Source organism: Colletotrichum tamarilloi (assembly GCF_030869305.1).
Source record: "Colletotrichum tamarilloi strain Tom-12 chromosome Unknown Scaffold_56.1, whole genome shotgun sequence".
NCBI classification, from domain to species: Eukaryota; Fungi; Ascomycota; class Sordariomycetes; order Glomerellales; family Glomerellaceae; genus Colletotrichum; species Colletotrichum tamarilloi.
In genome coordinates, this window is record NW_026849438.1 from 187428 (window position 1) to 210696 (window position 23269).

At 48.8% G+C, this 23269-nt stretch overlaps 10 protein-coding genes across 10 annotated transcripts; 5 read left to right on the forward strand and 5 right to left on the reverse strand.

Moving 5' to 3' along the window:
- Window positions 1-1083: 1083 nt before the first annotated feature.
- Window positions 1084-2139, forward strand: CTAM01_11032 (uncharacterized protein; the record flags this gene model as incomplete). The annotated part of the gene is made up of 1 exon (XM_060527044.1): window positions 1084-2139. One exon carries the CDS (start codon window positions 1084-1086, stop codon window positions 2137-2139), a length of 1056 nt encoding a protein of 351 aa, XP_060378373.1.
- A 663-nt stretch (window positions 2140-2802) lies between these two features.
- Window positions 2803-3344, reverse strand: CTAM01_11033 (uncharacterized protein; the record flags this gene model as incomplete). The annotated part of the gene is made up of 2 exons (XM_060527045.1): window positions 2803-2985; window positions 3177-3344. The coding sequence occupies 2 exons, from the start codon at window positions 3342-3344 to the stop codon at window positions 2803-2805; spliced, it is 351 nt and encodes a 116-aa protein (XP_060378374.1).
- A 3119-nt stretch (window positions 3345-6463) lies between these two features.
- On the reverse strand, window positions 6464-8465 carry CTAM01_11034 (uncharacterized protein; the record flags this gene model as incomplete). Its single annotated transcript, XM_060527046.1, has 6 exons — window positions 6464-6500; window positions 6556-6629; window positions 6696-6725; window positions 6783-7022; window positions 7301-8140; window positions 8214-8465. The coding sequence occupies 6 exons, from the start codon at window positions 8463-8465 to the stop codon at window positions 6464-6466; spliced, it is 1473 nt and encodes a 490-aa protein (XP_060378375.1).
- A 1315-nt stretch (window positions 8466-9780) lies between these two features.
- Window positions 9781-10891, forward strand: CTAM01_11035 (uncharacterized protein; the record flags this gene model as incomplete). Its single annotated transcript, XM_060527047.1, has 2 exons — window positions 9781-10015; window positions 10074-10891. 2 exons carry the CDS (start codon window positions 9781-9783, stop codon window positions 10889-10891), a joined length of 1053 nt encoding a protein of 350 aa, XP_060378376.1.
- Window positions 10892-12093: 1202 nt separating this feature from the next.
- CTAM01_11036 (uncharacterized protein) lies at window positions 12094-13694 on the reverse strand (the record flags this gene model as incomplete). Its single annotated transcript, XM_060527048.1, has 3 exons — window positions 12094-12295; window positions 12347-13467; window positions 13515-13694. The coding sequence occupies 3 exons, from the start codon at window positions 13692-13694 to the stop codon at window positions 12094-12096; spliced, it is 1503 nt and encodes a 500-aa protein (XP_060378377.1).
- Window positions 13695-14954: 1260 nt separating this feature from the next.
- Window positions 14955-15811, forward strand: CTAM01_11037 (uncharacterized protein; the record flags this gene model as incomplete). Its single annotated transcript, XM_060527049.1, has 2 exons — window positions 14955-15392; window positions 15452-15811. The coding sequence occupies 2 exons, from the start codon at window positions 14955-14957 to the stop codon at window positions 15809-15811; spliced, it is 798 nt and encodes a 265-aa protein (XP_060378378.1).
- A 2254-nt stretch (window positions 15812-18065) lies between these two features.
- CTAM01_11038 (uncharacterized protein) lies at window positions 18066-18599 on the forward strand (the record flags this gene model as incomplete). The annotated part of the gene is made up of 1 exon (XM_060527050.1): window positions 18066-18599. The coding sequence occupies one exon, from the start codon at window positions 18066-18068 to the stop codon at window positions 18597-18599; it is 534 nt and encodes a 177-aa protein (XP_060378379.1).
- Window positions 18600-18641: 42 nt separating this feature from the next.
- On the forward strand, window positions 18642-19074 carry CTAM01_11039 (uncharacterized protein; the record flags this gene model as incomplete). The annotated part of the gene is made up of 2 exons (XM_060527051.1): window positions 18642-18841; window positions 18903-19074. The coding sequence occupies 2 exons, from the start codon at window positions 18642-18644 to the stop codon at window positions 19072-19074; spliced, it is 372 nt and encodes a 123-aa protein (XP_060378380.1).
- A 601-nt stretch (window positions 19075-19675) lies between these two features.
- On the reverse strand, window positions 19676-20612 carry CTAM01_11040 (isochorismatase; the record flags this gene model as incomplete). Its single annotated transcript, XM_060527052.1, has 5 exons — window positions 19676-19974; window positions 20033-20197; window positions 20255-20402; window positions 20458-20492; window positions 20543-20612. The coding sequence occupies 5 exons, from the start codon at window positions 20610-20612 to the stop codon at window positions 19676-19678; spliced, it is 717 nt and encodes a 238-aa protein (XP_060378381.1).
- A 1574-nt stretch (window positions 20613-22186) lies between these two features.
- On the reverse strand, window positions 22187-22975 carry CTAM01_11041 (SMP-30/Gluconolaconase/LRE-like region; the record flags this gene model as incomplete). The annotated part of the gene is made up of 1 exon (XM_060527053.1): window positions 22187-22975. One exon carries the CDS (start codon window positions 22973-22975, stop codon window positions 22187-22189), a length of 789 nt encoding a protein of 262 aa, XP_060378382.1.
- Window positions 22976-23269: the final 294 nt, after the last annotated feature.

Genomic DNA, 23269 nt, shown 5'->3' on the forward strand with positions numbered 1-23269 from the left:
CACTCAATCAAGCCTTCGAAAGAGAGTTGACACACAGCTAGATCTTTCTCTATGGAGCATCCATGTAGAAGACAGGATTAGTATCTTGCTTCAAAGTCGAGTTGCTCAAATCGGCTTATGTATCCTCGATAGTCCCAGACTTTCCTTAACGGTAAAGCCATGTGTGGTTACTCGGCGAACTAGAATTCGATTACAATCCTGCACTTTTCGATCAACACATGTTGGAAACTTTGGGAAGTCTGTCTGTCTCAAGTTAAGCAAAATTTTGCAATGATCTGCAGACAAAGACGTCAGACTCGACCAGAGTAGTCCTCATTTTATTATCCGTGGGCAGAACCCATCCTGCGCTTCAAACGGCCAGATCTCCATAGTGTTTCCGGTCCCCCAGGAAACTTGTTTGCCATCTGAACTCCACAAAGAACAGCTTCGAACCACATCCAGTCTTCTTCCGTGTGAATTCTCCAGAACCAATCACTTGTCCACGCTTCCCCGGCGACTCTGAGGCAACGGAGCAACTCATCAAGCTTGCCATGTCTTTGGGAACCAATAGTTGGAGGCGAGCTGCTTCGACCTTCCTGAAAATCATATTGAGTTTATGCAACCTCGCGGTGTAATCCAAATTCACAGCGACCAGGTAGTGTACGGAGGTTACACACAACTTACCGTCGCCGCCTGCTTCGCCTCCTCTGGAGAGCCGGAGCATCAAACGAGTCAGTAACAAGACCCTGACTGGCTCTGCGATCTTTTTGGTTTCACTGTCGACGCGGATCGGTAGCACCCACACAGCAAATAAGCTTTCTTCGTGGGGCGGTTCCCAAACCTTATTGTGGCAGCACCTGGGGTCATGAACCTGCATATGAGAGTGCAGTCTGCAGCTGGCAGATGAATGGCGCTCGTCTTAAGTACTAGTGAGCATCCTTTTTACCCTACGTAGTAAGGCTGCGTGCGCCGTCGCATCTTCCATCTCGTCTTGATGACGCCGCCGCCACCGCTCGGTTGTGTTCCTCTTGCATAATGCCTTCCCCAAGGTACGAACTACTACTGGCGCCGTCGATTTACCGAGTTGGACTTCTCGACTGAGAGATGGCTGGAGAGACGGGCACCATCTCGGTCTCGCAGGTCCAGGCGATGGTAATGATTGCATTCGCTGCGACCGCATACTACAATACGATCGAAACCTTTTTCTCCATATTCACAACGTTCAAGCGCCGACGAGGAAGATACTTCTGGAGTATGATCGTGTCTAATACTGGCATCAACATCAATGTGATCGCCTTTATTCTGCGGTACTTTGGCTATTACCAGAAAGCGATTTTCGCATCGAGTATCATTATCCCGATCGCTTGGTACTCGATGGTCACAGGCCAGGCCATTGTTCTTTGGTCGCGGCTGCATCTGGTTGTTCACAGCCAGCGGAAGATCCGCTGGATCTTAACGATGATCATCTTCAACGCCGTCACGATGCATATCCCGGAGACGGTGATCTTCTTCCTCGCCAACACTAGCCCCAAGCAATACGTAATGCCCTTTAAGATATACGAAAAGGTCGAACTCGTCGTTTTCACGATCCAGGAGACCATCATCGCATCGCTCTTCCTATACGAAGGCTACAAAAGCCTCAAGCCGTTGAGTGCAATCAAACCAAGGGCTGTTGCAAACATGGTGCGACATTTGGCTTCACTGTTTGCTGTTGTCTTTATACTAGACACAGGCCTGATCATCCTGGAATACAGCGACAAATTCGAGATTCAGACAATGTGCAAGCCATTTGTCTACAGCGTCAAGCTCAAAGTTGAATTCGTCGTGCTCAACAAACTATTGGCGTTCACTCGAATGAGCGCCTGCGACTGTCGAGGCCCCGAGAGCATACCTTCTGCCACGTTGGCTGATAGCAACAACCGGACGAATGGTGAAAACAATGGAATGACGCTGGCACTTCCGGCCATTGAGCAGACAAATGGTTCACTTTCTCCGTTGTGGCAGACAGCGAGGAAGGACTACATCTTTGATGGACGGACGTCTCCGATGAGTACAAGAAGCAGAAGAGGGTTGAGGGAGGGAGATTTAGATATCAGCCCAGAGGAAGACAAAGCGACGGTGTCGATACATGAGAAGCCATTGGTGACGGACAATAGGTAACTATCGCAGACGAGGGGCAGAAATTTAAAGCTTACAAATCCACCTAGAGCCTTGTTTCTTCCCCTCTTTGGTCAAAGTGGTGCCCATCTCAACATCATGTTCAGTAATTATTATGCTATAGCCATCTTGCAGAGTGAGTGCTTCGATAGTGAACCCAACTTTCTGAACATCGTGGCGTCATAGTGGAAAGCCCATGCCAATGAATAAAGTTGGGATACATAGAATGGGAGGTCTGGCACCCACAGAAAGTCGGAAACGATCGATTCGTCTAAATCAGTGTCTCGAATGTCGTCGAGATGACAAGAAGGCAGTTCCTAAGTGCGCACAGCTGTCCTTGACAATCCAGTAAGAGGCACGTTTTGTCAAGGCTTCGGACAGCCGAATGACGAAGAAGAAATATTCAGATTACTCAATTATTCTAATCAGGACCGGAATTATCCAGGACTGAAGGACTTTCGGTCCAATATTCGCTGGCATCCACTGTGTAGAAAGAGACATTGTCACTTGCCGGACACCTGAACCAGGAAGGGATGACTTCATATTCCCGAAACAGCGGTTCATTGCACTCGACTGCATGCGTGGAAGAACTCGAAAGCGGATAGTGACGAAGCTAAAACGCGAGACTCCTCACTATTGAGCTCGAGTCACGTCAAGGTTTACCAGCTAGTTACGAGTGACAAGATCAGTGAAGTACTCGGGTCCGATGCCGAGAGCGGCTTCGTCGAGAGGAAGCAACTTTGCGATCCTTAGCCATTCTATAGAACTTTGAATATTGAAAAATCCAGAATCCAGTCTGTTCGCCTTCCAATAAGCTAAAAGTGTAGGCTTATTGAGAAGAGCGGGATTCTACATAACAGTTATGGTTCCGTCCAGCCAGCTATTGAAGAAGCACCAAAGTTATTCCACCATTGAAGCGCATCTCCATGCACCGTAAAGCTTTGAGGGAAATCGAACATCTCTAAGTCGTCTAATATTGAGGTCGCCATGAAACTTGTGTCCTGGCGAGAACCTGACACTTCATCAAGAACATCCCTCACTTGGGGAATTATGGTCGTCCCTAGCCCTTGATGGACAAAGCCCTCTTGATCTGCTCCCGATGGGCTGTGTACCCGAGAGGATGAATAAAGAGACGCATCGAGCAGGATGTCTAGGAAGCGTGCATACCGCACCGACATGTGAATGTCATCCGCGGCTCCTTCGCGCATTGACTTGATGGATTCACGCAAAAGCTGTACATTTTGATGTGCTTCGCTCACGTGTGGATTTATAATTAAGGTGCTCTAGAAGAATTTCAACAGTATCAGTTCTCAGAAGGCGAATTCAAGCTTTCGTGGTTATGACGAGAAGAGGGAAACTAACCCTCAGAAGATGAAGATTGGCGGAGACGATGAACAACCAGCACCGTACAGGGAGATACCGCGTAATGTGTGAGGGTCTGGAAACCCTCGTGAAAATAGAGAGTATGTCACGGCTGGCATCTGCTGCTTTTTTATCCAGTACCGACAGAGCCTGTCTCTTGTCATCAGCCAATGCCATGGAGACATTGTTGTACAGAACGTGGCCAGCCGGGGCGCAGCTATACATGACCATGTAGTGATACTCAAGATCGAGGCATGTGGTTAGCAACTCGGATTGGTCTGCCTTTAGATTCTCGTGGCTCCTTCTCCAACGCGATAACGCTCTGTCTACATGCTGTACTTCAGGTAGGATGTCGGCACTAGGTGGTGTTGATACTCCCGGTTTCCGAAGGGACTGAAGGAGTGTACGCAATCTTCTTGTCTCGTTAAAGAGTTCGTAGTAACTCTCCCAGAGAGCGCTGTCGGGAAGCAGGCTAGCGAAGGTCGTCGAGAATCGGTAACGTACTGCCTCGCGCTGGCTTTCGGGCAGAAGTGGCCGCAACCCCAAACGCAAGCTCAAGTGTTCATCGGTTAAATATATGAAAACACAATTTAGCTGGTTCCATTGCTGCCGCAAAGTATCTTTAGCAGACTGCGTTGTCGATTTGAGCGGTTCTTTGTTTGTGCTTTGTTGATCGTAATCAAAACAACAGCCTTCTTGAGCCAGAGCTATGGCATTCGAGAGAAGCATCCTGCAACATGTCAAAGGTCCGTGGCCAACTATGAGAAGAGAAAGGTTTGACACTCAAACTTGGTATTATGTAGCACTTACCATGACATCTTATTACTTCTATAAGCAGGAGCGACAATATTGAGGTCTTCGAGGAGCGTTGCCATGCCGTATCTTTGCTGGCTCGTCAACGAAGTATGCTGTCCCGATTGTGTACCCAGCGGTTCTCTTTGCAACAAGTTTTGAGATCCCGTGACATTATTTTCAGGTTCCTCGTCATTGCTGAATGCGACTGTATTGTTGATTGCCTTGGGATGCCATTCAATTAGTAGTAACATGGATGCAACGGCACCAGGGGTACGTGTGTATGATGAGCCCCAGAGAGCTGACTGCAAATACTGCTGACAAATCTTCCATGTCTGCCAGTGTATTCTTTCTGAACGAATCTCACCGTGGAGCCCGGAGAGTACGTGGTAGCGGGATGAGATCGTGATGAGTGTAAGAACTAGCAGTGGCTCCTCGATCGGTAAGATGCCATACCGCTCACGATCCCGGTAGAATGGAGGTACGACAGGACGTATCGACCATATGATACTAAAATAGAAGTCGAGATACTCGATCAATTCAGTCTTGCTCAAAATTCGTCTTCTGATCAGAACGAACCGTTCCCAGTCGGAAGTTCCGCTTGGCATGGTGGGTACGATTGATGCTTGACTTTGGCAAGTCACCGTTTGGGGCGTTACCTCGTAGTCCTTGCATTGTTGACTAGCAGCAGTGAACGTAAGTAAGTCCAGGTCATCGGCTGTGTTGTGCAGATGGGCTGAGATAATCCTCCTACGTGCAGATGGCTGCGAACCTGGTGGAGACGGCTCGATGGGTGAAGGCTCACATTGGAACACTCCAGCGTCAGCCGCGGCTCTCTCAAGGTCACTGGGACAGTCGCCACCACTACCAACGTTGATGGAGCCGGTTGCGTTTGCTTTGTTGTTGAGGTTGCCTATGGAGGCTGGTGAAATTGATGGGTCTCGGGGCGGCTGATGTCTTGGGCGCCTGCGGGATGCGTTCCTCGTGCTCCGCATTACGCACTCTCGTCCGTCGAGCTCACATCGCTGGCATGGCTGAGACTGGCCTGAGGGGTTGGCAACACAGCGAGTTTTGCGCTTGCGGCACGTCTCGCACGATAAGTATGCCCTGCGTATCTTTGAGTTGGGCGGAGACGCTGCCCTGTTGGGCGGTTGAAATTGAAGGCTACCTCGACTGTCGGAGGACATATTTTGAGTTGCACAACTCTTATCAATAATTATGACCTCGCAATGATGGAGACGGGAACAACATGTGAGAATGAAAGCGTGTAAGAAATACAATGATGCTGATATGGGCTGGGAGTATGAATCCGTCGAATGACACAAGCGTGGTTACTGACTTCTTGCTCAACAGATGGTTGATAGCGGCAGGGGGAGATTTTCGCAGGAACTTGCTTGGAGGAGGGATGCGGGGTTTCTTATACTCACCTCACTCAGTGAACTAGTGGATTGGTAGGTAGAGATGTACCCCTCGGTTGTGGACCCACCCACTGACCTTGAAAGTGCTGGTCTATAACGTTCCACCACTACCTATGTTAACGACCCTCGGAGAGAGCATCTCGATCTTCTCTGTACGGTCTGGGCATCTAGACCACATTCTGATTTGCAGCGACTTTTGAGAGAGCACGAAAGACACATACGGAAAGTACTGGATGGACCAAAGGGGCACGGCGTCTACTGTCGCAAAATGCGAATTCCACATTCAGAAGGTCAAGTATCTCGGCCGGATCGTGGGAATCAATGGACGCAGGATGTAGTCTGGAAAGGATCCAGCAGTACTCAGTTGGGCGACACCAGTATACGTCAAGGATGTTCAAAGCATTCTCGTATTAGCAAACTCCTATCGAAGGTCCGTCAAGGACATCGCGAAGAATGCATCACCACTGACGAAGCTTGAGAAGAAGAATATAACATTCGCGTGTGATGCTGGTTGGAAAGATGCGTCCCAATGGCCTTGAAAAAGCCTTCAAACCAGCACTCATCCTCAAACATTCCTACCCAGAGAAAGCTAGAACGATGGAATACGATTCATGGGACTATTTCAACGCTGGCTATTCGTCACAGCCAGATGACTCACCCCAGCGACCGAAACACTCTCAAAGGAACGACCTCTCATTGCGGTCTATGAAGTCTAAGTATGTCACACGTGGTTTCAGAGGAGCCAACTTCCAACTTTATTCATCAAATATCTTCCCAGGATTCATGAGCCAGCTAGATTTTCATGTCAGCAAAGGCGTTGCAACAACTCATACTTTGCGTAACTCACTGAGGATCCAAGCGATCTTTGATAGCCTTCATTACCCCAATTGTATCAGAGCCCAATTCTTCAAGTAAGCAATGCTACGGCGGCTTTTAGTATCACTTCATCATGTGTCGTTGGCATTCCATGAGTGCGCGCCGACGTACCTTCTTCCCAATGCCGATGCCATGTTCGCCCTGTTTGCGTATCAGAGCTGAACGAATTTCAGGCACAACAATTGTCCGACGTCTTACCGACACAGTTCCTTCCATCTCTAAAGCTTTGTGCATCATTCCATTTATGAAGCCCTTTACGTTCGCTACGTCCGATGGTCTCTTCGGATCATACATGATCATCTGATGGAAGTTGCCGTCACCAACGTGACCAAGTACGCTGGAGAAGAGGCCCATCTGCATTGCATCGTTTTTGGATTCCTCTTCTATACGCGTCAGCTTTGCATGCGAAAATTGAGACAGGTGAATTCGGTACGCTACCTATCATTTGTGCCATACGTGAGATTGGAACTGCTACATCGGTGGACCAGATTTCCGTACCCTCCGGGCGGGCAGCAAGGCAAGCCCAAAGAGCTTGTTTGCGAGCGGACCACAAAGAGTCCATGTCTTCTTTCTTCTTCGCAGAGAGAAATGTCTGGCACTTGGAAGAACTACTGATGCTCTTTGCCAACCGAACACTGTCCTCGATGTTTTGTTGCGAACCTGAAAACCTAGTGTGCTTCGTCAGTTTGAAATAACTGTGATCGGGTGTGAAGAACCACGAACTTAAGAAACAGAGTCGGTAACTCTTCCCACATCTTTCCTCCCACCCCACCGCTCTTGTTTATGACTTTCATCTGTTCATCATCCATCAGTTCGCAAGCGGCGAGGTTGATGCCTTTGCGAATCATCTTGGACGCCGCGTCCGCAGCATCATTTACGGTTAAAAATGTAGCGGTTGCCACACTGTAGTCAGATGGTACAACCGCTAGTTTTAGGGTTGCCTCCGTGATAATTCCAAGTGTGCCTTCAGATCCGGTAAATAGGCCGTTCAGGTTGTAACCAGCTGAAGTCTTGCGCGGCCGACGCCTGGTCTTAATGATAGAGCCGTCCGCTAGTACAATAGTCAAACTTAGAACATAGTCCTTCATCGTGCCATATCTCATGGCATTGGTTCCACTACAGTTCGTTGCAATCATGCCACCAATCTGTGCCGTTGGGCTAGGATCGAGAGGCAAGAACAACCCACTTGCCTTAAGTTCGTTGCTTTCGTTAAGTTGAGTCCAGTTTACGCCAGCCTGCACAGTCACATCCAAGTCGTCTGGGTGAAACTCCACAATCTTGTCCATAAGGGATAAGTCAATGCAGACCCCGGGGTGTGTGGAGGAAAAATTGCCCTCTACACTGGAACCCGCGCCGTATGGTACCATTGGGATTCTGTAGCGGGAACAAATCTTGACTATACGGGCCACATCCTGCGTACTCGTTGGACGTATGACAGCTTTCGGCCTGACGGATGAGTTGGATGTCGACCACTCTGAATATCCGTGCTCTTCTATATCGTCTTCGTCCGTGCTCACCGAAGCGTCTCCGAGTTCTTGGCGAATTTGTGCGATTCCCTAATGGTACATCCTTAGTCTCTCAAAATGCAATAAGTCACGTTAATGAGGTGTTGTAGAAGTCGAAACATACTTTCCTTGTAGATGCTGGACTGGCATAGCTTCTAGTCTGCAGTGCGTGGAAATCGCTTCGAGGCCCTTCTGTGCCTTCTGCAAACCACAGGGCAGATCCTATAGTTCCGATCAAAATTCCAGTGAATGCCCCGGTAGACGAAGAGAAGATTGGTATGGGGCGACAAAGGTCTCCCGCAGGAGCTAGCTCCGTTGGGTGTGCTCTCAACCACTGCGCAACGGAGCGCGTTGATGAGCGCAGAAAGCGTCGCATCGTCAGATTTATGATGGCTAGCCCGTTAACAATTGAGGAAGAAGGGGGATGAGGAAAGGCAGCTGATGATGGGCAGCAGATCTTAGGTGAGGCAGCTTGTTATTTGGAGTGTATTTGGTCTCAGAGAATACATCTCACCAAATTCATTCTGAAGGTACGGAACAGGATATTGGTTTCTGCGTTGCGTAGAGCGTTGTCTTCGGATATTACGAGAATAGAGTAGTTCCCACGGATATATCTTTATCTATCGGACAGCATTACCTGACACTAGTCTCCATTTCGTGCCGCGAGAAAGCGAGTCTTCGAGTACTTCAAACTGTGGAATGTGAAAATACCTCGGATACTCGGATATTATCAATGCGGTTTAGCGCCTAGCACGTCACCACACCTATCATACCGCGGTCCCCAATAGATAGTGGCAGATTTGGGTCCAGAACGGCAATCATTGCCTCGTGCTTGTTTTGCGTAATCACATCCCTTGCCAGTACAAAAGTACATCCGCCTCCAATGCGTGACTTGGAGACCAAGCCGAAGTGATCAACTATAATTCCACTGCAGAACAGGCAGTCTCAGCAGTGGTTCTACGACATATGTTCGGGACAGCAAGCTGGAGGCATCTGGCTTCAGGGTACTGGGTGCGTTATTTCAACGCAAGGACAGAAACACAAGAAATTGACAACTTCCCAGAAAGCTTAGATTTCCTTGCATTCGCTGGAGAGAATGTCATTCGAGCATTCTTTCTCGACGTATATAGGACTGCTAGATCGACATACTGGTTCTATTTTCACAATCATTTAGCCTCGCTGGACCAGTGCCAATGCTACTACAAAAGTCTACAGAACAGAAGTTCCGGCACGTCGAGCTGGGCGCATGGGGTTCAGCTGCCGCTTGCAAGAAATCTTGGCTTCCTAGATCTGAAACCAGACTAGGCTGGCCTGGTCGTCCCGACCGACATCTGGACGAAGTCCTGATCTTGGAATCAGACGAGTATCTACACGTGGAGTTTAGGAGCACGCATACATACGTAGCTACTCCGCCGAATGGGGCTCCAATCCTAGTCTACTTTAGTATCTCGGACACACAGAGAATTCTCGAAAGCATCACCATGCGTTGGCTACAGGCCATATAAGAGTCTGATCAGAGCTGCATTCAAGAAGTATTGTCTACTTGCCAATCCATTCTTGTTTGTACATCTATGTGTTTCACTCCTTTCTTCCACAAAGTCATTCGTTGATCAAGTTTCCTAGTCGTGATCGGCTATCGGACAATCATTTCTTACAAACTTCTTATCTATCTCTCCCCATCTTTCATCAACATGCGTTCCATACTACCTCTCCTCGCCGGCGTCAGTCTGTCTGCAGCTTGGACCGAACTTCACCATGAGCCATTCATGAACAAGAACGTTGATCCAATTGTCGTTCCAGGCACCTATACTTCGCATATGCACACCTTCTTCGGCAGCGACGCGGTCACCAATATTCTCCCCACCTCGGCTGACCTGCAGAAAGGCTGCTATAGCGGCCAGAATGCCAACGACTTGTCTGTTTACTGTACGTATGACAGCAATTTACCTTGATCTTGCTTCTTTGCATCTGACCCGACTGACAGGGGTCCCCACACTGTACTACGTCGATGGTGACACCTTCACTGAGGTGCCTGTCTTCCGCTTCAGTACCTATTACACCAATGCTTTCGCCGAGATCGCCATCCCCCAGGATTTCGCCATGATCTCCGGCAACGCGTCTGCGCAGACCCAATCCGAGGCCGATCACCCTTCCAACGGATTGGAGTGGTTCTGTGAAGGATCGAACGTGCGTGAATCTGATATCGCCAAATTTCCCACCAGCACTTGCGACCAGCACTTGCAGGTCTCGCTTCGCTTTCCCAACTGCGTCAACCCGGACAACCTCGCTGCATACGACTGGAGCGACGAATCCAACAAGTGTCCTGAGGGCATGAAGGCGATCCCCCAGCTTCGCTATGCTGCCCGGTACAACACCAAAGCTGTCGTGCCCGACGGCTGGAGAGGCGACGCTCCCTTTCAGCTGTCGTGTGGCAGCGCCTCGGGCAACGGATACTGCTTCCACGGCGACTTCATCAACGGCTGGTACGAAGATGCTGCCGAGAACATGCTCGCGTCCGGCGGTGGTGGTTACGAAGATGGTCAGTTCATCAGCGGTGAGCACGGATCTGTTGCGGCTGATTCTAGCTGCACCCCTACTGATCAGGACCCTGACAACGGGACGAGCGACTATCATTCAAGCTTGGAGATGATGAACGGTGGAGCAGCTGTAGTCGAGGCCGTGAATGCGACTTCTGTGCCTGTGACCACAGTCGCTCAACCTACCACCTTGGCTCCGGTGTCGACACCTGCGGTGAGCTTGACCTCGGCACGTCGAAGACGGGTCAAGACCATGATTGTCTAGAGCCCCTCTTGGGCAAAAGCGCTACTAGACAGCCATAAACACATGCCTTTTGGGGATACGCTAGTCACAGGCCGATGCTTTCCCTGGGCCGTGCTTCTGGGTGGTTTGGGTAGTTCTTGTTGAGTACTCTACGGGCGAGAGTATGTCGGGCGAAGCGACGGTCGAACGGAAGGTCTTACATTTCTCTAGAGCTGGCTCTTGTCTTTAAACTGCCATTCAAGCACTATGGCATGATTCAAACACAAACCCTGTTGTTCTCATGCATCAGAATTGACCGATGCAATAGAGTCTATTTATGTGAAGCTCCTCGTCGATCAACCTCGCTAAAATGATGTAGGAGCTAAATATAGTCTGTCATTGGTGTTTTTCGACTATATAGTCATAACTCTTGTTTGTTCTGATGAACCGCTCAGGTATACATCTTGTCACGTAACAGGGATAGTAACCGCATCTCACGAAGTGCCCGTCACGTGCTGAATCACGTGTCTATCTCAGACATCGTGTATATAGACCTTTTCCTTTTGTCTATTTCTACTTTAATATGTTAAGCCACTTTTACCACACTCCGTATGCCCATTGCTGTGTGCCATAACTCGTGACACATCTCGAATTTCCGTTACGCATTTTCGTTAGCCGAGATATCCAGGTGAGAAATGAAGAAACCAGGTTAACCTGCCTTCTGAATTTGGTGAATACAAAACAATCAGGCTGCATTATTTACATTAGACGAAATCGATCTCCTTAACCCTCCGTCATGAATTGCATCTTGCACCACTATACGCAAATGTATGAGGAGATGACAAGAAAGTTTACTGGTCTTGAGCTTTACCAAGTTACCAGGGCAGTACCCAGACAATGATTCGCCCCACCGGCCAATGAGAGACTTTGAGTTAAGCTTAAACTAACCCCACCCTGCACCTCCCCCTGGACCACTTGGCGCACTTAACCCTATGAGTACGTACTTACGTAAGTAAGTGCCAAGTACCTTAGTTGCTCAGTACTCCCGTCGCAGTTGTGATTGCAATCAAGTTCAGTGCAGCGGTGTCGTTGTTTTTTCGCAGGTGTGGTAGCGTGAAAGCAGGATTCCGCATACTGAATTACCTCACACGGAGAAAATGAGTTATCACTAAACTTTGAAGCAAGCCTCATTCTTCTTGTAGCTCTGATATCTCTTCCGAGTACATTCCATTGTTCGCCACAAACTACAGATTATATCTGAAGGATTCGTTCTCCCGATCCGTCCGGTCTTGCAAACCGTGAGACAGCTCCGGTGGACCGTGGACTCTGTCGCGCCTCTTGTTCTCTCGGTCGAGTGCCCATCGGAGCGTGATAGCAACAAAGACACAGACCGCAAAGCAGATCATGATTCCTGTGAATGATTCGTCGTAGCGCGGTGCAAATTTTCTATGACGATTAGCATGCGTACGGTCAGACGTGGTGTGCTGATGTACTTACGCGTCAAACATGAGAGGGCCAATGATGTTCCCGAGAGAATAGCCTATAAACGTCCCGGCAGCATACACAGCTTTCTTGGTGTGTCCAGCAACGTTGGACGTGCCCAGGCCAATACACTGAACCCATGCGGATGAGAAGAAGTTGATAAGGTAGAAGCCAAGGATACGACCTGCTCTGTTGGAGTCTGGAAGTTGCCAGATCAAGGAACAACCCAAGATGACAGGAACACATGCTCCTATAACAACGTAGAGCCTAGAGTTGGGAACTCTTCTACCAATATAACCTGAACTGAGGATACAAATAAAGGCCAGAGCACCAATAGGAAGATTGAGCAGTAGAGATGTAAAGACGTCGAAACCCATGTCCTTGAACACAATGGTCCCGAAAGTCGTCACGGCGCCGGAGCCAGTGCAAGACACAGTAGACAAGACAATGATGCCCCACATTCGATAGTCCAGCAAGGCTTCTCGGAATTGATAGGGCTTGAACTGCTTGTCTTCGGCACCAGCATTGTTCTGTCGGACTCGCTCGAGAAGAAGGCGGCGCTCGGCTTCTGTGAACCCCTTGGCATTCTGAGGGCTGTCGGGAAACAGCCACCAGAGAGCGATACCCCAAGCTAGGGTGGCGAGACCGGCAATGATATACATCCATTGCCAAGAGTTGAGTGCACCTCCCTTGATATGGCCGAGTCCGTAATTGATAAGAGGTGAGACAAGAAGAGATCCGCCGCTGCAAGAATACCACCAGCTGGATCGTGATATCTGCTCTGAGTGGGTGTACCAGAGGCCCACGACAAGCATGAAGATGGGAGATACACCTGCCTCGATGAGACCAAGCATGAAACGGTTGACAAGGAGTCCTGAATAGGATGTACAAGCGGGCGTGCAGAGAATGACGAAAGACCAGGCTACGCAGATAGCCGTGCAGACAATTCGCATCGGGTACCGTTGGGCGAGGAACGAAATTGGATAAGTGCCTGCGATGTATCCAAAATAGAAAATCAAAGAGACCCAAGAGTATTTGAGACCGGTGGTGAGCTCTAGATCCTGTCTCAGGCCAAATATGGCGGCCTGGCTGAGGATAGCCTTGTCGTAGTATTGAAGGGCATAAGTGAAGCAGAGCTTACAAAGTTAGATTCAACCGTGACAAGGAAGGGGCCATGACTTACAACAGGCATCAACTTTCGATCGATTTTTCGAAGCAACTTTCTGTTCGTCTCCTCATCGAGTTCCAGGCTACTTCCCATCACTGAGCTGGGAACCCTCTCAAGGTTAACGATAGATGGCTTCCCACCAACACTAGCATTTGAGATGGTCTCGTTTTTGTGATCTTCCATATTCGTAGTCATAGTCGCTAAACAGGAGGGGGTAGACGAAAGCTCAGGCAGAAATTTGAGAACGGGAGGCGCGATGAGAGCACGGGCCCGACTAGGATGAAGTTGAAGATTGGGCCGAGCAAAAGTGGGCAGGAACCACGAGTTTAATGTAATCAAGGGTGAGAATATCTGGGATCCAATAACCCCTTATGTTCTACCCCGTATTTACGAATTTGCAGCTTGGGTTAGGTCCTTACTCGGCGTAGCCTCCTGTCCACAAGACGACGCGTCTCAATCCTTGTGAGTGGGGAGTGAGAGCTGGTATGCCAATGTGGCACATTCCTCGATTGGTAATGCAAATTGTCCGAAAACCAATTCGCAACTGTGCCGATCGGATATCTGGGAGGCTAGTTCACTTTCAGAATTTCCGAACCCGCCTTTTGTCGACGGCCTCGGTCTCGATCTCATCCTGACCAAAGCCAAGCTCTATCACTGGCCTCTCCAAAGTCCAAACAATAGCTAGGTAGTTTTGATGTTCCCAAGCAAGGTCGCATGACAGCGATTTTACTAGCGCCATTGCTGAGTTCTCCTCGCTGTCATCATTGCCTTTTCCAGCCTTGTTTGACTATTATAATTCGGCCAACCCTTCCATTGTCATGACCCATGGTGGTAAGGCCACTGAGGATCGGCTGGGCACGAGAAAACGGGGTACCAGTACCCGGCGAATTTTACCCTTCTCAAGACGTGCAGCCTCCAATTGTCTGTTTTGACAAGAGGGACAAGAGGAACGACGTTGTCGAGGTCTACTCCGTCCAGCAAAACCAAGAATTTCCTCTTCGCGTGTACTGCTTTGTTTGCTCGGTAAGTTGTCATGCTTCGGATATTCTCAACGTAGTCTAGCGCCTTATTTTACGCTATTCCGTAACGCGATCCACCCCGCAATCCCCTTGCGTTCTAACACCTTTCTATTGAGATGGATCATCCATAATCAGGATTGTTGTTAGTTTGCATATTGGCAAACACATGCGGGGATGACAATTTCCTGACCTCCAGCCAGTTGAGAAATGCTTGGGACGCACTCGGACTCCAGCATACTCGGCGGTTGTGCTTCGAGCCACGGCAATTCAGAATGAGCTTGCGTTCTTGAACGCCTAACTTCTTCTGTAATATAAGGGCCCCCAGCGCAAGATCGTCAATAGATCGATCGTTCACTCCCTGCTCAAACGAAAGTCCGAACAATTTCTATCTTGTCCTTGTTAATTTTCATTCATCATCAGAGGTGCTGTGTTCGCAATGAGGCTTCTCAATCTTCTAGCACTCACCCTCCTTGGCAATCTGTCAATGGCGGGACCGACTGACAAGCGAGCTGCTCTAACACAGGTCACCAGTTTTGGCAGTAACCCTGGTAACCTTAACATGTACATCTACGTTCCAGCCGAAGTCGCGGCCTCTCCTGGCGTCGTGTTTACACTCCACGGCGCTTCCGGCAACGCTCAGCAGCAATTCGCATCCACACCTTACGCAACGCTGGCGGAGCAGTACGGCTTTATCGCCGTTTACCCAGAATCCCCTCAAGGTGCATGGGATGCGACCTCTAGCAAATCACTTTTGCATAACGGTGGTGGCGCAAGTCAATCAATTGCTAGCATGGCTGCCTACGTGGTCAGCACATACAAAGCTAATACCAGCAAAGTATTTGTCTCTGGGGTGTCTTCCGGCGGCACAATGGCAGTCAGTCTTGTCGCCTTGAATATTGGACTCCGTGAGCCCTCTGACAATGCGACCTGTAGTTTACCTTGGCAGGAGCCTACCCTGACGTCTTCAAAAGCGCTATCGTCTATTCTGCTGCTTCCACAGCGAACATCAAGAATCAGTACCCAGGATATACTAGCACTTACCCTAGTATTCAACTCTATCTAGGCTCTGCGGACACCATCATTGGTACATCAACATTTAATAAGTCGCTTGCGAACTGGGCCCCGGTCCTTGGTTACGACACTGCCCCGGATCAAGTGCTCACCAACAGTCCTGTCAGCGGATGGACGACGTATGTCTTGGGCAGTAAGCTTGAAGGCATTTACGCCCAGGGTGTCGGGCATCCCGTTTCGACCCAAGGCAATGAAGACATGAAGTGGTGGGGTTTTGTCTAATAATCCATTGGTTGATGCTACCGCTGAAGGTTGTAAATAGCGTCAGCATCTTTTTCCCTCTTACACGAAATTCCAATCAGTACATGTTACATGTACGTAGGATCCCCGTTATAGAACGCATTGAGCTTGTCAATCGTGCGGGGTTCAGTAAAAACGTGACAAGAATACAAAGAGGTCAGACACTTTTGACACGATTGCTAGATGGTGCGAAATTCGTTGTACACATTCACAGAGTTGGAGTGTACTTACCGATCTTTCTTTTCACTCTTAACTGAATATCACGGTTTCTCCGCTGTTCCTAGCCGCAGCCCCCGACCGACGAATTATAACTACTGTGAAGAGCGACCCCCCAGTCGGTTCGCTTGCCACTGCAGTCGGCCCTGTCATGTCGAAAGTGAGTATAGCGATTTAGTCCTTTTTTGGTAACCGCGCGCTGAGCTCAGTCACATTTGGACGACACACTTTTCTAGTCCACTAGTGAAATTAAGGGCGGGTGACGTTAGACAGCGGCCGAGCAAACGGAGCTGTTTGGTAATCTGGGCTTATGTGGCTTGTTAAAGTCTTCGAATTAAGAAATTGACTCACAAGATGGAAGTTTTTTGTCCCAGTAATTGTGGCAGGTGGACTTGGAGAACATATGTTCACCTGTCTGGACGATGTATATGGTTGAGCTGTGGATCAGGAGTGTATCATTATGTGACGTTTTCGGTCCTAGATCTCTGCGCCCGTCCCCGGCATGTCCTTACTGCTTTTTACTGAATCACGCCGGGTACGCGCTCTAGCCGAGCTGGATACTCATGTGGGCTGTCCGTGTGAGGACCAGGGCGGTTGATGCACTGCGCTGGTCCAGCACAGTTGCTCCTGTTGTGGTCAGTCTGACCACAGCGTTGGCAGACTGGCCCCCTATGATAGCTGCGGGCATAATGGTAGCGTCAACATGTCTTACACTGTTTGAGCCATGCAGGCCCTAACGCACTAAGTATGTTGCGCCGTAAGAATTGCTTTCAGATATCTTTGCTGGAAATTCTTCAGATAAGATCAAGAATGATCACCGAATCCATTGCCATCGCTCCCGAAATACGGACATAGCTTGAATAAAGCTGTCCTGAACAGGACAATTTGAACTAGGAAGGCCTCGCCGATGATGAAGCAGCCTCCTTGCCCGAGTGAGGGGTTCGGAGTCGAATTGCATCCGCTTAGACTTTGACTATGCCCCACGGCGGGTATTTCCCGTCAAAATTGGATGTCCTAATGATGCTTAAGTTTCTAGTCACCAATCATGACAGATCTTTCCATCAGTAAGAATATTGTGAGTCATGCCTACATATACCTGTAGAGATGACGCGTCGTCTCCCCGCCCCCTAAATTCCTGATCAGGGGTCCCTAGACCGTTGAATACAGAAGTTTTTCGCCGAGTTAGAGACATAGACATGTTACTCGTCCGTAAAAAGGAGAATATGGGGCTGTAAAATTTGGTCGAACAGAGTATTCGTTTGCCAGATAATGATTATCCAGGATCATGTGGTGGTCTTTTTCCGGCTTTACAGGCGCAAATGATCGACCTTAACGGGATCAGGCTTCCAAGGAAAATCACACGATACGGTACACTTTTTAATTACACAATCCAGGATCATGATCTTGGCATCCGTCACTATGAATGACATTCCGCCACCTTTGAAATATAGAAGCAGGTACCGAACTAGCCAAACGTATGGCTTGCAAGTCAACAAAGAAATCATTTCCGTTCGATACATAATAACGAGTTGGGCTCTAAATTTCGGCGTCTAATGCAGACTTTGCAAGCGTTGGCAACATGGAGGCATCGAAATATCTCGCATAGCGGTGAAAAGCGAACGTGGATTTATGGATAGGTATTGGAGGCTGAGGAGGCTTTAACGTCAAGCTCACTGCCTCTCATGTGGAGAGGCAAGATGCCATCGTTCATATGCATCTTTTCTGAAAAGAGAGTCTAGACGAGGTGTCACCTGGAATGCGTGCGGTAGCCCCTCCAAGCTAAATTGCCTGGGTTAAAACTGGGTTCACCATGAGGAAAATTTGAAGGGTGATCTGACCGTCTCAAGTATCTTCATCAGGGTCTAGAACATCATACCCGACAACCGGAGTATGAATTCAAGCGTTTCATCCGGCATTGACGTGAAATTGTACACTTCAACGTACAATCCGCTGAAAACGTCATGGTGTTTGACTCCTGTTCGATCCTCATTCAATCTCGGCAACTCGTTGAACTTCCAATATGTTTAGTAACAGTATTCCTAAACTTCTCGCCTATTGTCTCACCCTTTATTTGTCCGTTGTGAGCGCGCAAATTGCGACTTTGGATCAGTTCTTCAATAGAACGACCTTCCCAAACGGAAAAGCCGAGAACGTTACCATATACCTGAACGAAGCCGTTGATCTCGCCAAGACCTGGTCTCTCTATCAGTACTTCCAGGATTTCTGCATCACTCAGCAGGTGTACCCTTCACTATTCCGATTTCCCGTCGGGTTTGTCGAGCCGTTCTCACCATTTGACCGGCTCAACTTTGTCGGTCACAACTTCGTGTCTGCCTGGGCATATGATACCGGCGACGGTATCGTTCTGATCGATGCTCTCGACAAGCCGGAAGAAATCAATGCCATACTGATCCCCGGCCTTCAGAAGTTCGGCTTCAAGAGGTCTGATATCAAACACTGCATTATCACCCGTGAGCATGTCGACCATGACGGTGGCGCCAAATATCTCAAAGACACCTTTAACACCACACTTTGGGCTTCCGAGGCTGCCTAGACATCCATGGCTGCTCTCGCCAGCACAATTCCAACACCGCCTATGAGAGACCAGATCCTCATCGACAAACAGGAGCTCACTGTCGGCAACGTCACATTCATGTCCATACTCACTCCTGGTCATTCCCCTGGCAACCTGTCCCTCGTCTTCCCCGTCTTTGAACAGGGCGTTCCTCATATCGCTGGCTTGAATGGCGGCACTGGCATCCCCGCACCCAAGGTTGATAGAGAGAAGAAGATTGTGTCCCAGAATCATCTTGGCAATGTGGCCAAGATGGAAGGGCGTTGACACGCTAATATCGAGCCACCAAATTGCCGACCACGCCTTGTTCCAAGCCGACCTTCTAAGTCATCGCCAGCCTGATGCAGCCAATCCCTTCGTGGTTGGCATCGATGATGTTCAGAATTACATGAAATTCAACGCGCTCTGCACCAATGTGATTGCTGCGCGACAGGGCATGGATTTAGATGTCTGAGGTGCTGGCTACATAGCGATATAGAACAATCAGCAGCCTGTTCTTCTGATTACACGATAGTGATACGATAGTCCTATCGACTCAGCCACGATGTTTAAGCAGCTGGATGTTTGTTTTTAACGGAGTCTCCATTCCATATAGGCCAGTGCCAGCAAGAGACGATCAATTGCGTACGCAATGTCTAGAATGCATGTAGATCATAGATAGTTTCTAAAATCAATGATCGAGAGGGAAAGGAATACTTCACGCTCTCATTAAGTTGACACTAGGCTAGTAAGGTCAATGAGCCTCGAGTTGCGGCTTGTGCAAATAGCAAAACTCTTCGTCCAAGTCTACCGGTGAACCCTTGTCTTTCGTTAACTTCACGACCAGGTTGTCTTCGTATGCAGAACGACATGTTATTATTGCGGGTCTATGATTGTGTGAGGAGCGACCACACATAACTGTAGTCGGGAAATCTCGATCAACCTAAGCATGACAGGAAGCAAATCCACTCCGTCTCTGGACCAGCTACTAGCTACACTGATTTTGAGGATGCAGAACCTTGATTACAAGTAGCAGTGCACTTATTGTGGCTCAAGATGCGGTCTCAAGCATTTTCTTAACGGGTGCCGTCTCCCACAGCAGTCCCAATGGCTGCATTGAAAAGCTGCGCATTCAGAAGGTACGCCGGCGCATACTGAGTATACCAATCCGACATCTTCGCAACACCCGGAGGACCGCGCCAATCTTTGAAAAGATCAGCTGCGATGCTGAACAGACCTGCTAGGTGCACACCCGCTGCCTGCATGCGAGAGTTGGATACATCGCGGATAAGCTCTGAGGTAGTGCCAGATGCTTCGACATTAGCCCAGACGCTATAACCTTCTTCACGGAGAGACAGAGACAGGAAAGTAACGCCTGATCAATGATTCAGTAAGAACGCTGTATTTACCTTGAGAGTTATGAAAATACTTACAAACATCGGTCACAATACCGGCAACGATCATCTGGTTACGACCAGTTGCCTTGACGGCATCCCTGAATTCGGCATTGTCCCACGCATTGATCTCACCGGGACGCTTGATGACAGGGACGTCCGGGTACATGTCAAGGATCTCCCTTGGAAGAGGACCATTAGGACCTACCACTCGTTAGTAACAGTCGATAAACCCGAAGCCTCGTAACAGTCAGATTCAACCTTCTTCCTGAGATGTGGTAATAATGACCGGTAGGTCGTAAAGCTTCCCGAGGGCTGCATGAGCAATCACGTTTCTGTAGAAAAGTTGGCCATCGAAGTCTCGGGCCAAGTTGAACAGCCCAACTTGGTGGTCGACGATCAAGAGAACCTGTACAATGTATCAATAATGCGGTCTAGAACCCATTGACTACTAATGAACGAACCGAGTCATTCTGACTAAGCCTCTCGAAGGGGACAGCTGCTTCGAATTAGCACATGCCAAGAAAAATATGTTCGTAGAATCCTCACCATCAGCTCTGGCAAAGCTGGAAACAGCGCTGATCAGAAGCAGAAGGCTACAGAAAGATAGTAGAGCCATTGTATAGACGGTTTGTGATCCTAATTTTTGAAAAGCGTTCTGAAGTGTCGTTGGGGAAGGTAAAGAGAATGCTGTGCGTTGACAATTTTACGGCTCATGTCCAGGAAGCAACCACCCATTTATACGAACAGAATCTTTCGTCGATTGTGATATACTAAATCCTCCTTGAGATCAGCCTAGCGCTACCCATTGCTCACGATAGACCAGAAACGCAATGGAATCACGTTTGGACTCTTGCATTTCCAAAACTTTTGTCATCATGGATTCTTGAGTTTGTAAGACGGAAATTTAGGCTCAACGCAAAGAGCGGGCAAGCGTTTTTCATCATGACACGCTACCAAGAAGGCTAGGGTCAGTCAGCTAGACGGTATGACCCACACTGCTTTCGCCATATCCCATGGGACCCTCATTCGATACGCCTTCACGATGAACCATTGGGAAACCATCATGTAAGCGGCCCTACGGACTCCGAGGGCGAGACTTCTCGGACTAGTTTACGGGCCAAGACTTGGATCCTCAAGACATGAACTAGATAAGTGGATATACATATATGGAGCCACATAGATATGTTCATAAGTACATCTTTTCACACCATATACATGTAGGTGTAGCATGCAAATCTTTTTGATTCGTAGTAATTGCAAGGAGAAGAAATGGGTAAGATGTAAGCAGAGGCATGCTATTCTGGCCGGCTTGATTCACTACCCTTTCCTGCCTACCTGATTTTTCCAAAGATAACCATTCAAGACGACACGTGAAGAGACAGGTTAAGATGCGTTCCATCAACAGCCAACCTTATCCACCAAGAGCGCAAAGTTTTCGTATGAAGATTATTTTCTCGTTTTTGGCCAAGAATACACTCACCTGCGCTGTCACCACAACTCAACTGAAATGCCATTGAGTCCGAGAGGATTTGATTAATACATTTCGCGGAACCTTCCGTAGTTGTCTTCGTTCTTTTATGATCGATATCTGGGGACTGGGTGCCGGAGATCACCCAGGCTAGCTGATCGCGCACCCAAGACCCAGGTTTGCTCCTTCGAGATATTTCTCTGTTATGCAGACGATTCGGGTGTAAAGTTGCGGCAAAAGACTAATATCATGCCAAGCACAGTATCCACCGTGTATGGCATCATTCTAAAGTGCTGAGCCACGGAGCCTGTGGATTATTAGGATAAGCAATCGGTAGATTCAAGATTGCAGCAGAACGTAAGAGACTTCGTCGTTATTCGCCATAGCCCTGAACAATCGTTGTCAGCCTGACAAATTGGCGCGCGGGGTGCACCAACATGAAAGCCGGCACTTTGACCAAGCGCTCGTCTCTAAAGACGCTGTGGGTCTCAACCCTTCCACACCCGCGCGGGGGGTCCGGATCCATACATTACATGAGCTACGGGCGGAGGGGGGAAACAGGGTGAAAACAAACCATCAAGTCAAACTGTACATTATCCTGATGCAGGTGTGAAGGAGACATTTGTCAAAATATCAAGCTATAAAGTGGAGATATCTATTGATTCAACGTCCCGTACTACGAGGTCTTGGTAGCAGTCTTTAATTTCTGTAAACTCAGTGACCTAGTTCCTTCGCTCGTTGCACCGCCGGTCAACATGAGAACCAAAGTCGTCGCAGACCTCTCTTCCAAGAGCAATAAGGTTTTCAATGGCCCAGAGACGCTTGTTAGAGAAGATGAACATCCCTCCTGGGACGAAAGCAAAGTTGCTTGTGTAGTCGTTGGTGAAAATCTTTCCCAGCAGAACTCCCGAAGAGTCCCATGCGTGGACTCCGTCGCCACAGGACGCCCAAACATTTCCCTCGATATCTGTGTGTAATCCATCGGGGATTCCATTATCAGCGTAGGCGAGGACCCTTTTGTTCGTCAAGCTCCTTTTCCGATTGACGACATCAAAGGCGTAGACTGTCGCCGGACCTGTAGGAGTCAATCTTGTCGTAGCAGCGCCTGTGTCAGAGACGTACAGCGTCTTGTAATCCGGCGAGAACTCGATCCCATTCGGCTGTTGAAGGCCATCTGCTACAACCTGGATACTTTTACTGTCCATATCATACCGATAGACTTGCGTAGGCATTTGAGGGCTGGGGCGGAAGCCATTGAAGTAGGCGTATGTAGCGTCGGTAAACCAGAGGTCACCGGTCTCCGGGTGCTGACGGACGTCATTTATAGACGTGAAGTTCCGGTTGAAGAAACTTGAGAAAAGCGTTGTTGTTTGGTTGGCATCAGGGTCCAGAGAGACTAGCTTGGAATAATTATTCGTGTCGCCCTGATCACACCAAACTTGCAAAGTCTGGTCTGACCCCATATACCTTCCTCCTCTATTGGCACGAAATACTGATCCGCCATTGGGCATGCTCAAGCTGACGTACCGCTGACTTCGAATTGAAAGGTCGTCGAGAGATAGTAAGTCAACATACCCACTTCCTGGCACCCCCCTGTTTCTGGCACCACAAAAACGATGGGATCACAACCCAACCTCCTCATTACTATTAACTATTGATCCTCAACCACACCCACTACAATACAGCTGCCAGCCTCACTAGGGCATTCAGAGTCGCTGGATTCAGCCGTGATAACCTCCTTTTCACCCGCTTCGATTTGAGCCCGATGGATATCCCTGATGTTCGCGAACTTCGTATTGGGATCG